The 14,117-nt window shown below is 25.6% G+C and overlaps 1 protein-coding gene across 1 annotated transcript in view; it reads left to right on the forward strand.

Annotated features, from left to right (window-relative positions):
• The window catches only part of LOC136980408 (centrosomal protein of 135 kDa-like), a 56,673-nt gene continuing 42,556 nt past the window's right edge, over nt 1–14,117 (forward strand). Inside the window, 7 exon segments of the mRNA XM_067276514.1 lie at nt 1–190; nt 295–489; nt 4,964–5,090; nt 7,001–7,168; nt 11,062–11,198; nt 11,200–11,295; nt 11,418–11,546. Of these exon segments, the coding sequence (XP_067132615.1) occupies nt 295–489; nt 4,964–5,090; nt 7,001–7,168; nt 11,062–11,198; nt 11,200–11,295; nt 11,418–11,546 (852 nt within the window). The 5' untranslated portion in view covers nt 1–190.

Consider the following 14,117-nt stretch of genomic DNA (forward strand, 5'->3'; position numbering starts at 1 on the left):
GCTTTGTTTGAAGTCGTTCAACTTTTTGAGTAAAATGGCGGTTTACTCAAAACATTCGGTTGTTGTTATTAAAATTAATTTAAATTGAGTATTTATTTTACACCAAAACAAGAAAATAACGATCAAGATCTATTAGAACATGTTTTGACTTAATTATATTCAAAAATAAGTTTGATATGCCGTTTATAAGGTACTTTTATATTTTCCATTTTATAAATTAGATTTCTTGATACATTTATAAGTGTTTGTGTTTAAATGTTATTTATAAAATAATTTTTTCATTTTTATATTTAGATGAGTTTAAGGATGAATACTCTGACATCTGCAGAGAATAAATTTGGACATTTGAGGAAGAAACTTGATCAAATGGGTTATCTTCAGCCTTTGGGATTAGAATCGGCTTTGCTTGTGGAAAAGATTTTAACAGATTTATTACATGCTACAGAAGGATTGCATAATTATAAAGAACAGAAAAATATATTGGAAGAGGTAGTTATAAACATATATATTTTATTTTCAATTTAATAATAAATAAGGGGCTGTCCGTAAATTATATCTGCATTTTTCTACTTCCTCTCCCCCTTGTTGTCTAAGTTTCCGTAACCTCCTCCCATTTTCAGATGTCCAACAAAACTCAACCCCTTAAAACCTTTATCGTTTTGTGAATAGTAAAATACATAAACTGTATAAAATTTAATGAAATAAAATGGATGTCCATTGAAGTTCAACCCCTCCCCCCTTCTAGTGTGGATGTCATTTATGGACAGCTGATAAGTACTATACATAAAAGTATCCAGCAAGAAATTATGAAAATCTAGATAAAAGCAAATGTTTTTACCTGTGTTGAATGGTTATCATTGGACTAAAAGACCTTTGCAGTTTGAATGCAGTTACTAACAGTTCAAATAGAAGAATTACTCGGAATAGGTGTAATTTCTTGGTTTACTCTGTTTCTTGCTGAATATTGATTATATGTAGGCTTACCAGATGTCCTGGTTTGATGATGTGGTCCCAGCATCCGGCCAGTTTGGTTTGTCATTTTGTCTCAGTTATTAGGTTAAATTTTAAAAGCGTCGAATATACAAGAAGTAAAAATAGCGTAGCCTTGGTAAAATGGTGATTTGGCAACTAAATAATGCCTTCTGTTACACTCACTGTTGCCAATCTAAATATTTTGTATCTAGATCTAAGTGTTTTTAAAGTATGTTGTCTAGATGTTTTCCTCCATACTTTATAGCATATGGCCTAATGAATTTAGATGTTTTATTTTTTCATCCAGATATTTTTTACAGAATTTATAATAGTATGTAGCCTCTGAGATCCAGATATTTTTATTTCATTTTTTTAGATATTTTGTTTCAATTAGAATTGACAACACTTACACTGGCAACATTATTTTTGCACATGTCCTATCTTAGTCGAGTTCAAATTGCTAGTTGGCATTTGCGATTATTTTGTATTGTACATTAATTTAATCTCCAAAAGTCCAAAAAAACTGTGTGTGTACTGATTGAAAAAAGGATTATCTGTTTTTGAAAAAGTCTGTGATCATATTGACAAAGTGAAAAATGAACTGCGCTTTTTAGAATTTTCAGTAACTCATGGTGGGTGTTCGGACATTAAAAATCACTTGAAATGTGGGAAACAAGGCAAACCTAGTAGCAATAGGAACTTCCTTAAATATATTGTCATATTTTAAAGCAGTGTTTCTCAAACTTTTTGGACCGCAACCCCCCTTCTGCACTTAAAAATTTCAAAGGACCTTCGAAGAATAAGTATGTGTCAAAAAGCATCCCGGAGGGAGGGGGTTAGGCTCGTATTTAAATATTTATATTATTTTTATTGTTTATATGTGCAATTTATTTAAGTAAAAATTATTTTATATATTTTTTATTTCTATTATTTCTAAACATGAATCCATAGTAAATTTATAAAATATTTGAAAAAATTGATCTGGCATCAATTTTTCAGCGACCCCCAAATATTTTTCACGACCCCCACTTTGAGAATCACTGTTTTAAAGGTACCGATTTAAGTGAAAAGAATTTTTAAAGAAAGTTTACACTTGTAAATATTAATAAGTTCTTAATAATAAGGTATGTTCAATTGAGTTATTAAAAATTGCTTTTAACTTGTTTTTTGTTAACAACTTTTTATATAGCCTTTTCAATCATAGGTACTTATCCTAGTAGGCTTTATTTTCTGTTGTGAGTATTTTCTCAAAATTGTCCTGATTTGAGAAAAAAATATTATGGTAAGCCTAATTATATGTATAGTGCTTATTTATATATACCCAATATGAATCATTGAATTTAATGATAAATTTAACAAATAAAAAAATATTGAAATATACTACTAGCTAATAATTGTATGAAATTTTATACATATGTTAAGTTTGTATTTATTAGATTTACATTTTTAAAACTATGAAAAATAGAATAATGCATTTCTTATATATTTTTCCCATATATTTTTTATTCCCACAAATGCATTTATTTATTCTTAATGAATTAGCAACTACATTTATTATTATTTTTATTGCAAAAACATACAAGTTGAAAATTACAAGTGGGTTGACTATTTAATAACTATCAGTCCATGTTCTATTAATGACAAATATCTGAAATACTGCTGAGGATTTATTATAACTTTGATCCATGACAACATAAGTTGTTTTATCATTTAATGTTGAAAAAAAATAATTTAAAAAGAAATTTTAATAAATTACAGGAATTCACAGTAATAGATTCAGTAATATAATATAGTAAAGGAATTTAAATTTTTAATGATTTTGAAAATTCATAATTACATAATTTCATACTAAATGATGCTCATTGTGCTATCTTTAGTATTGTGTATTTATTTCTAATATTATATGAAGTCATACATAATACTGTTACAAATGTTACTTATTTCATAACCTTTGTGGTATATACTGTAATTCTTGCGTTCTATGCAAATAAACAAATATTTTGTTTCATTTATATAGATTTACATTTTTATATTTATTTATGTTATAGCAATTATTTTTTCCAATTAGAGTAATAAAATTTTAATTATTAATAAAAAAATAGAAATATGTTATCCTTTAAGAATGAATTTCCATTAATAATAGTAATACTAATACATTAAAAAAATCCTAAGATTTAATGTCACAGTTTTAAAAATTTACACACAAATTAATTGCTGCAAAACTCAACCTTACCATAAATTTTATAATTTATGGGTAATTTTGTGAACACTTGATAATTATATTTATATATTAATCATTTAAATACTGATAAACAATAAATATTATTTGTTTGTTTTATAAGTATTTGAATAACAGAAAAAATATTAGAAAACAATGTATAAAAATTAATAAATTGTTGAAAATCAATTTTTGAAAGTTAATTAGAATGCATTTATTTCTGTTATGAGAAGAAAAAAGAAATTTAAAACAGAGTTTCAAAAATAAATAAGTATATTCATTGTTTTGATAAGCAATGTGATCTATTTTAAATTCATGTAAATATTTCAAAAAAGATTTAATTAATTATAATTCAGAAATTGCTCGTCATATATCAGAAATATTTCAAAAAAGATTTAATTAATTATAATGAAAATAAATATTGCTTTATTTTAGTGAAGGTTTGTTATAGTTCCGATACATAACATAAGATAAACAGAGGTTTAAAATTTTAAAATTTATTGATAATGCATTAGAATTAAATGTAAAATTTACAGCAGTTAAATCCATGAATATATCTAATGTTATTTAAAATATTAACATAATCAAATACTACATTTATTCTAATAATCAGCACATCTACAAAATAAAAAAATTATAAACAGCACTGTCTAATAGTAAGCACACTAACTATTGAAAGAAGATAAATATTGTAAAATGAAAAATTGTAAAAATTTTGTTCAGCATTGCTACTCTTACAATATGTTGAAATAATGTGTGCATTATGTTGTTTGAATAATAATAAAATGAAAAAGTTACTGGACTTATGCCATTAATAGTTGCCCTCAAATAATAGTAACTATATTCAAATAAACAGGGCAATTGAAAGATGAAGTCATAGACAGCATGCTGTTTATTAGAATAAATACAGTATATACAGGATGAATCAATATGACGAGCAATTTCTGAATATTTTTATATAGAAATTATTAGCAATAGGAAAATGCAGTATTTGAAACAAGACTTTTATGGTATGTACATTCATCATGAAGTTATATCTTTTTTGAACATCCAACTTCCTGGCAGATTGATAAGCTAAATGTGTCATACAGTGGCCTGTGCACTCATACCTCTAGATTTTTTTCTGAGGGAATGTGAAGGATAAAGTTTATGTACTGCCTTTACCATAAAATTTTGATTGATCTGAAGTTCTTGTTCAATAAATGTTTTTAATTGCTCATGTCATTTAGACTCACCCCTGCATATTATTATTATCATTATCATCATCATTATTATTCATTACTAGATCTACATATTTTGTCTAAGTTTGAGAATAACAAACAGAAATCAAAAATTTATAATCTGTTTATGTTAATCCTTTATTCTGTATTATATAATTTATATATATATATATATATTGAAAATTATTTGTATGTTGATGAATTATTTTATGTTTTATTTTTTAATTTGAGTATTACATGTAATTTGATGAAATGACAATGTAGGAAAAATAAAATCTCGTATTCATTGACTGCAGTTTTGTAGTGTATTTTAAATTTGTAAAAGTGAACAATGTGTGAAAATATATTTGAACAGATTAAAAGCATTTATAATCAAATTACAAAATTATAATTAATGAATTTATATTTTTGTTGACTTAGTATATTTGTATCATACTGAGTAATCCATTAATAGTTTTATACTATATATATATATATATATATATATATATTTGATGATAATTATAAATTTAATTTTAGATTATAAATTTATTTATACTAATATTTGATGAAGGAAAAGAAAACATTTGAAAAGCAACTTGAACCCTTCCAAGCAGAAAATGCAAAATTAGTGAAAAAAAATAATGAACTTAATATTCATATACTTCATCAAAATGAAAAATTTGAAGAGACAGTAAAAGGTAAATATATACTTTGTTTATAAACAAAGAACAGTATAATTTCCTTTAAAATTTTTAGTGTTATGATATCTGTTGTTGATAAGTTTTAGAGCTATTGTATGCACACTCACTAATTCATGTTATGCTAATCTGAACTCTGCTTAGTCAAATCAACTTTGTTTGTATTTTTTATTGATATTTTATCAACTTAATGATAAATTTTATACAAAATTAAATAAAAATAATTTGCTTACTAAATAAAATAAAATGCTTACTATGATTCTATCAGTATGATTTTACGAACTAAATACATATTTAGGAAAAGAATCTATTTCTTACAAGACTATACATATACATTAGTCCATATCCTTTTGGTCCCTTCATGTGCTTTTTTAGAAGCAATAACAAGTCTATGGCGGAACTGACCTTTTATTGGAGGCTACTGTCCGCCATCCAATGTAAAAAAGTTAGAGTCCTCTAGCGGTAGCACACACAATTCTTAAAAACTAATAATTACATTCAATTCGTCCCAGCAATTTTTAATGTAAATACATATTCCTTGATACTTTCTGAACATTTTTGTGGACCCTTTAGAACTGGTCTGCAGACTCCAGTTTGGAAAATTCTAATCTATGTTAAATTTTTTTCTTTAAATAAATTGGAAATTCAAGATTCTGTTTGATTCAAGAGAAACAAACAGATTAACTTTTAATAACCCTATTAAAAATCCTTTTCGACAGAAAGAAATATTAACTGATTGTAGAGATTCCTGAAGTTATTTAAGCATATTTGCTTTTTCTGTTATAGGTAAGAAACTGCAAATAACTTCAATTTAAAGAATAATAATAAAATATAAAAATCTAAGTATCAATATTTTCATAAATAAAAAGTTATTAAACTTCATGAAGTTGCATGAGTTACATGTAATCTAAAAAGTTGTACAATAAATTCTTGACTTAGAGTTAATTCAGTCCAAAAATTTCTGTGCAAATTGAAAAACAATGTAAGTTGAATTATGCTTAAATACAACATATTTTTAACATACAGTAGAGAGTCGAAATTGGAATCAATTGGGGACTGGGGTTGTTCAGATTAGTGATTTGTTTGGATTACCGATTATGTAAGAAAAAATATTTTAACCTATCCGATGTTAAAATTTTTCTTCGTTGCATGTCGCTTCGCGTTGAATTTTCGTCGATTTTAAGCCTAACGAAAATTTTTATAATAATAATCAAGGCTATTGTATTGTTAAAAATGATTTCTTTATTTTGTACAAACAAAATAAATATATTGAAGAATATAAAAACATGAAAATTATACTTTAGAAGTAAATCTAGCATCAAAAATGTTCGATTTGGCACGACACAGTCCGACTGAAAATCATTCCAATTACCGGGGTTCCGATTAACGACTCTCTACTGTATATATTAATTTCAAAGAATAATTAAGGCTAAACAGCTTCTGGTTATGAGAAGAAAACATTAAGAAAATAAATTTTTATTTAATATCCTATCAAGTACGTAAATGCACAAAACATTTGTATTATGTAGGTTACAATAAGAACTTTGAGTTTAACTAACATGACACAATTTACACTCTAGGTAGAAACAGACAAACTAGTGATGACAGCATTTGCTGACATTAGCTATAAACTAATACTGTCTGTTATATATGTACAAAGTAGCACTTGGTAGCTAGCATTGCTTATTATAAATTGAAGTATTGTAATTGCTTATCTATAAATCCATGTAAATCAAGGATGTACTGTATCTTATTTCTGTAAAATTGAACATGTATTCAGATAAAAATAAAAATAATATATAGTCTTTTAAATTAAGAAATTTATTTTATTCTGTATATTCTATTTTTAGAAAAAAAATAAAATAATAAAAATATTTTTATTTCAAAGATTATAAAATTTATTGTTGCAGATCTTAAAACAAATTTGAGAAAATTGGAACATGAAAATGCTGACTTAAGATTTCTTAATACACAATATTATCATAAACTAAAAGCTCTTGAGAGAGAGTCTCAACAAAAAGCTGAACAACTTTTATTATTTCAAGAAAAAAATCTTCAAGCAACTGTTCAAGTTAAAAGTAACAATTTCATTTTATTTTTTGTTTTTTAAATATTTACAAATTATTTTTTATAAAATTTACATTTTCTTTTTGCTAAATGCAGGTTTCTTAGATTATTATTTTCCTTATAGACAAGATATATTTTATTACATAACAAGAAATATTCATGTAGAAATTTTTTCCACCAAATAAATTCTTGTTTACTGTACTCTAATAAAAGAAAAAAGAAATTTCAATATTAAAAGTTTCATTTTTTTACATTCCTAATTTTACATGATAACTCTGGATATCTTCTATATTGAAGTTTATGACTATACAAAAATATATACATTTTTGAGTCTATCTTTTTATTCATTTAACACCAACCACAGAAGTAACAATTACAACAGCTTGAAGAAAACTTCTTTAAAAAGACCAATGACAATAAATAAAAATTCACATAGTTAAAAACGATATCAAACATCAGTTTTTTACTGGAGGATCTGATGTTTTCACATTAAAAACAAAAGTACAATTTTCTCACCTGTTGGTGTTAAATGGATAAAAAGATAGACTCAAAAATGTATATATTTTTGTATAGTCATAAACTTCGATTTCTAATTTTCTTACATTTATATTTATATACTGAATAACTGATACTAGAAAAATCAGAGAATATATCATTATCTCTCTAAATGATCTTATTTATTTTCTGCTTATATATTAGATGTTTATTACTCTTTAATAAATCAAAAACTCAAATTTTGTATTAAAAAGTGATATTTTGTAATTTTATATTATTTATTGAATATTAGAAAAATAATAATTCAATACAGCTTCACTGATACAAATTTCACTGTTCTGTTATTGCTGCTGAAATTAATACTAAAACAATAAAATTTGAATTAACAGGTAAAATCTTAAAAATAATTAAAATTTTAAAAATTGAAAATATTTTGAGGAGGAAAAAAATTCATCAAAGAATTATTGATCAACTTAAATCTGTTTTTTATATATATATATATTTGAATATATATATATACAGTAGAGCGTCGAAAAGTGGAACCAATTGGGGACTGGGGTCCTTCCAGTTAATGATTTGTTGCAGTTTCCGACTTTGTACGAAAAAATACATTAACCTGTCTGATGTTCAAATTTTTCTCCGTTGTGTATCACTTCCTGTTGAATTTTTCTCCGTTGCGTGTCGCTTCGTGTTGAATTTTCGTCGATTTTAAGCCTAACGAAAATTTTTATAATAATCATCGAGGCTATCGTATCGTTAAAAATTATTTCTGCATTTTGTACAAACAAAATAAATATATTAAAGAATATAAAAAACATGCAAATTATACTTTAGAAGTAAATTTAGTATCAAAAACATTCGATTCAGCACGACACAGTCCGACTGAAAATCGTTCCACTTTCCGGCCATTCCACTTACCGACGTTCCACTTATCGACGCTCTACTGTATTTGAATAATAATAATAATATATATATATATTATTATTATTATTATTATTATTCAAATTTCTGTTAAAAGCTGTTAAGTATGAACAGCTTTTTGAGTTTAATTTGTTTTTAATATATCTGTTAGAATTCATACATTTGCTTATTTTTTCATTTCTGATGTGTTCTTGAAATAAAATTTTCAGTTTTCATAATTATGCTATAAAAATTAATTAAAAAAGACAAAAATTGGAAATATAACAGCTTTTTTAAAAATTTTATTTGGATTGAAATAAATAATAAATATAATATACAGTAGAGCATTTATTATCCGACCCCCGATTAACCGACTTATTGGTTAACCGACCGTGTTCTAGTCGGCAAATTCAAATGTCCACTAGTGATGTGGCGCTACAATATTTGGTTATGTCTTGGCTACTTTAATATTATTTCTGTTAAATTTTTGCATGTTTTAGCTGGCAGCACTGGCTCGACCATGAAAGGGAGGCTAGTATTTAAACCAGGCCTAATACACTATACTAATAATGTATTTTTTCATACTTTTTGGTTATCCGACCAACCCCAGTCCCCAATTAAGTCGGATAATTGATGCTATACTGTATATATATATATATATAAGTAAATCCCTATTAAATCCAGTTATTTTGTTAGAAATTCATTACATAATTTGATTTTATTATTATAAATATATATAAATTAAAACTGCATATACGTTTATAAATTACTCAGTTTTACTCATAGTAATATGAAAAAATATAAAGAACAACTTAATCTGATATGAATGGATTTTATAATTTTTGACAGTATCAAAATTGGATATAATTTATGCTACAAGTAATTTTGATTGTAATGTAATTAGATTCTGCATACTATAAATGTAATTTTTATTCCCTAATTAAATATCAGGTCAGTCCATAAGTCCATGGCATTTTTATGACCTTGAGAAAAATCTTGTTTTGCTGTTAAAAATGTCAGTCTAATGTGATAATTTTTACACTGAAGTGTTAAATTGGATCTCATTCATGTAATACTGTTCAGAATTGTGAACATTTCAGTTGTTTATTTTCGTTAAAATGGAAGTAACCCACGAATACAAAAGACATGTTTTATACTTTTTATTTTTAAGTGGTGAGAATGCTACAAATGCAGCCAAAAAAATAAATACTGTACATAATCAAATTGTAATTAGTGCAAGGACTACACAGAAGTGGTTTGAAAGATTTAGAAACAATGATTTTAGTGTGGAGGATAAGGCTCATACTGGAAGACCCGTTGACTTTGATGATGATGCTCTCTCTGCACTAGTTGAAGCAGAACCATCTTTAACAGTTGATGAAATTGCGGAATGTTTAAATTCATCCCATGGAACTGTTCATAGACACCTATAACAAATTGGAAAAGTTTCAAAGCTAGGAAAATGGATACCACATGAATTGTCAATAGCTAACCGACAACAACGTGTAAACATTTGCACGTCTCTTTTATCCCATATTGCTTTAGAACCTTTTCTTGATAGGCTGGTTACTGGAGATGAAAAATGGATCCTCTATAATAATGTGACGAGAAAAAGACAATGGATAGATCGCGACAAGCAGCCAAAACTGACTGCAAAAGGTGGGTTGCATCCAAAAAAAATTCTTTTGTCTGGGATATGTCAGGTGTAATTCACTTTGAGCTGTTAGAACCTAATCAAACAATTACAGCTCAAATGTATTGTGAGCAATTAGAGCGTTTAAATGAAAAATTGAAAAAAAATCGACTGTCATTAGTGAACAGAAAGCAGGTTCTCTTGCAGCATGACAATGCCAGACCACACGCTGCAAAAATAACTGTACAGAAACTTGAAAGCTACAACTGGAAAATTTTACCTCATCCACCATATTCGCCAGATATTGCTCCCAGTGATTATCATCTTTCTCGCAGTTAGCAGAATTTTTTAAAAGGGAAAACTTTTGAGGATGAGAACAATGTAAAAAAGGCTATTTCTGAATATTTTGATTCAAAACTGAAATCATTTTACGAAGACGGGATTAAAAAGCTACCATCAAGATGGCAAGAAATTGTACAAAATAATGGTGAATACATTATAGGTTAAAATAAAATTTAATTAAAATTTTTTGCTGCTTTTTTTGTAGATAAAAATATGCATGAGCTTATGGACTGACCTGATATTAACTAAATTTGTATATACTTTATGATTTTTACAGTATTGAGGAAGTATATGTAACAAAAACTAGATAAAATCTAATTTTATCCAGTTTTTGTTACACGTAGATTAAATGTGTTTTGAAGAAAATGATTTTAAAAAATTAGATTGTTTATTTAGTATGACAAAATTGCAAATAAATATTTTTGTCTATAAGAATTACTTCTTAAACAGAATATGAGATAAAAAAAGAAAAAGATTAAAATATATTTTTACTGTATTATTAATATTATCATCATTATTATCATCATTTTTTAGATGTCAAGAAACAAGCACAGTTTAGACGTCAGAAAATGGAAATAGATACTCTTCTTCCTCCTGCTGTGCCATCTGAAATATTAAACAATGTTTATGAACAGACCCAAGATATATACATCATCGATATGTTAAAATTAAGCCGACAATCGCATAATTCAATTAGAAGAAGATAACAAAAAGATTCTAAATACATTGGAAGAAGCTGAGGAAGCTTTAATTGATCTTCAGAAACAAGTATGCATTTTTCTATTTGTTAGAAGTGTGATTGCTAAGCTACATAATTTTGAGGAATTTTAGAAAAAGTAAAGTGAAAATATTTCTATAATTTAGAAAACAATGTAGATATTATGTTGTAGATAGGATCAAGAAATAAGGAAATAATTCGTTTAAAGCAAATGCTTGATGGTGGTCGTCCCATTGATGCTATTGTTTCTGAAGCCAAACATATTGCAAATGATAATTTAGTCACTAGTCTGCACATGCAGGTAAAATTCTTTAAATATCAGAATATATGCTTATTAAATATTATATAGGCCTATTAATTTTTTAGTTAATATAGAAATCTAAAATTTATATATATATATCTTTTTAGTGTGTATATGTATGTAAAAACACTAAAAAGATTTATGTATAATCAGAATTACTGTATTATTCATGCATGTAACCTTTGGTAGCATATAACTCACAGAAATTGCTTGGATAAAAATAAAACTTTTGCATAACCTCTTTCACTGTATACCTCATGGCTATGGGAACACCCATTGTTTTATAGGTATAGTTTGTAATTGCAGTTTAACTTGGCATGCACTCACATGACTAGCACACTTTCAAATTGTCTTATAAGTCAATTTGATAACCCACTGGTTATATGCATGAAAATATGTTCATGAAATTATATAAAAATTTTATTGATTTTGTATCTTTTAATGATTGGAACAGGATATAATAAATACATAAATAACAAATATTACATGATTTTTGAACTTATATAAGAACAATGAAAACTCATTTTGTTATATAATGGTTCAGGAGTAAAAGGTGGTAAGTGCCATTTCCATTGATATGTTATAATGCATGTTAATGGCTAAACAGAATGTATTTCAATTTAAATATTACAAGTACTTTCAATTATAACAAGCACTTTATTCTGATTAAAGTAAACAAAGCATTAATTATCAAAGCTACATTAATTAATGATAGGAGACATAATATATTAAATAATGGAGTTTTGTATTAAGAAATAAATGCTTGTATTTAAAATTTTTTAACTCTATTGTGTAAGGTAGGAATATTTTTATAAAATTGTTTGTGATTTATCTATTTCTATAACCACAAAAATGATTGACATTAACAGAATTATATCTTAATTATTTTGTATGAGAAAAATACAGTTATATGCTTTTTAATTTTAACTAAATATAGAATAGAATAATTATTCCTAACATTAGAAAAATGTAGTTTTTCTAAACATATTTACTTCTGTAATGCATTTCTATCAGTGACAGATCATTATCTTCATAAGGTTAGTATGCTTCCAATTTATCTTTAATGATAATTTTTACAGTTGTCATACAGATTTATTTTAAATATAAATATTAGTTATTTGAAACTTGAATAATCTTAATCAGCAGAAATTTCTATTTGTTATGTGTATTTTAAGTTTGATACACAAATCAACATTAATATCAGTCAAAAATGATAATGAGATTAAAAATTATTGTATATTTTTATTTAATATAAAATAAATCATACAAATAAAATAAATCATTTAAAGTCTGAATAAATTTTTTAGTTGATGAGATTAGTTTTAAGTTTTAAAAATCTGAAATGATTTCCATAACTTTTATAAAAAAAAAAATTATAGACAAATCAAACATTTATGAAACCTGTTTTACATATCTACTGAATAAGAAGTGTGTAGAAATGCAAATCTTAAACAACTAATGAATGATAAATTTTTAAAAACTACTTGGAGTTATTGTTTTATTCTTCAAAATATTATAATTAGTCTTTTCTTATTTTATTCATAAATCTATTGTTTATTTTATTAATATTGCATTGATTTTTGTATTATTTAAAGAAAAATATTTTAACATTTAAATTATCTTAGCTATTTTTGCACTATTATATAACACTATTTTTGCATTTCACCTTTTTTTTTGTAAAAGTGAAAATCCTCTTCAGATTTGTTTCGGTTAGCATAAACAGATATAAATATAAATTTTTTATAAAAACAAAATGATGTAAAGTAAATTTTTGTAAAGTAGGCAATACCTGTATACAAGATGAACTGTGTAATCCACTATAGTAAACCCTTGCTAAGTCAAACTGCCTTAACACAAAGTCATATCAACTTGCTGTCAACAAGTTCAGGGCATAGTATGTAGGGTTTTCCATATAATATGATCTAATTAAGTCAAAATTGCTGATACTATTAATTCAGACATATTTTCCTATGTACTCTCTGCTCTTTGATAGGTCTGTGATCTTTATTTTCTCTTGTAGTACATATGAATATAGACAATTTAAGATAAACAAACACTATGGCTCCATGCCAAACACAATTAAACACAATACCATGTCATTACAGCTGTGAGGTTGTAATGACATGGTATTGTGTTTGGTGCAGTATGTTATATTCTGATTAGAACACAAGAAAATGCCTTGACAATGCCCTCAAAAGTACCAAAAACTGTGTACAATTTTGTAATCATTCTGTGATCAGATTCTTTATAACAGGAAATTTATAGCCACAGAAAAATTCAAGAAAATCTGATATTAAACTCGTTAACTTGAAACTCTTTAACTCAAAGTCAGGACTCTTTTACTCCTTAAAACTTCAACTTAATGAGATTTTACTGTGTTTGATGTTTTATTATTATTGACTTAATAAATTTGAATTTGGAAAATCAAAACTATTTTAGATTTTAGATTAATTAAGTTGTATGTAAATAATTTTAGAATTTATTTATTTTATAATAGTTTTTTTCATTATTTTATGGTAAAATACTATAAAGAGTAATATTTTATTTAAACAAAACTATATAACTTTAACA

Source organism: Centruroides vittatus, unplaced genomic scaffold (assembly GCF_030686945.1).
Source record: "Centruroides vittatus isolate TY-2023 unplaced genomic scaffold, ASM3068694v2 contig_7, whole genome shotgun sequence".
Taxonomy (NCBI): domain Eukaryota; kingdom Metazoa; phylum Arthropoda; class Arachnida; order Scorpiones; family Buthidae; genus Centruroides; species Centruroides vittatus.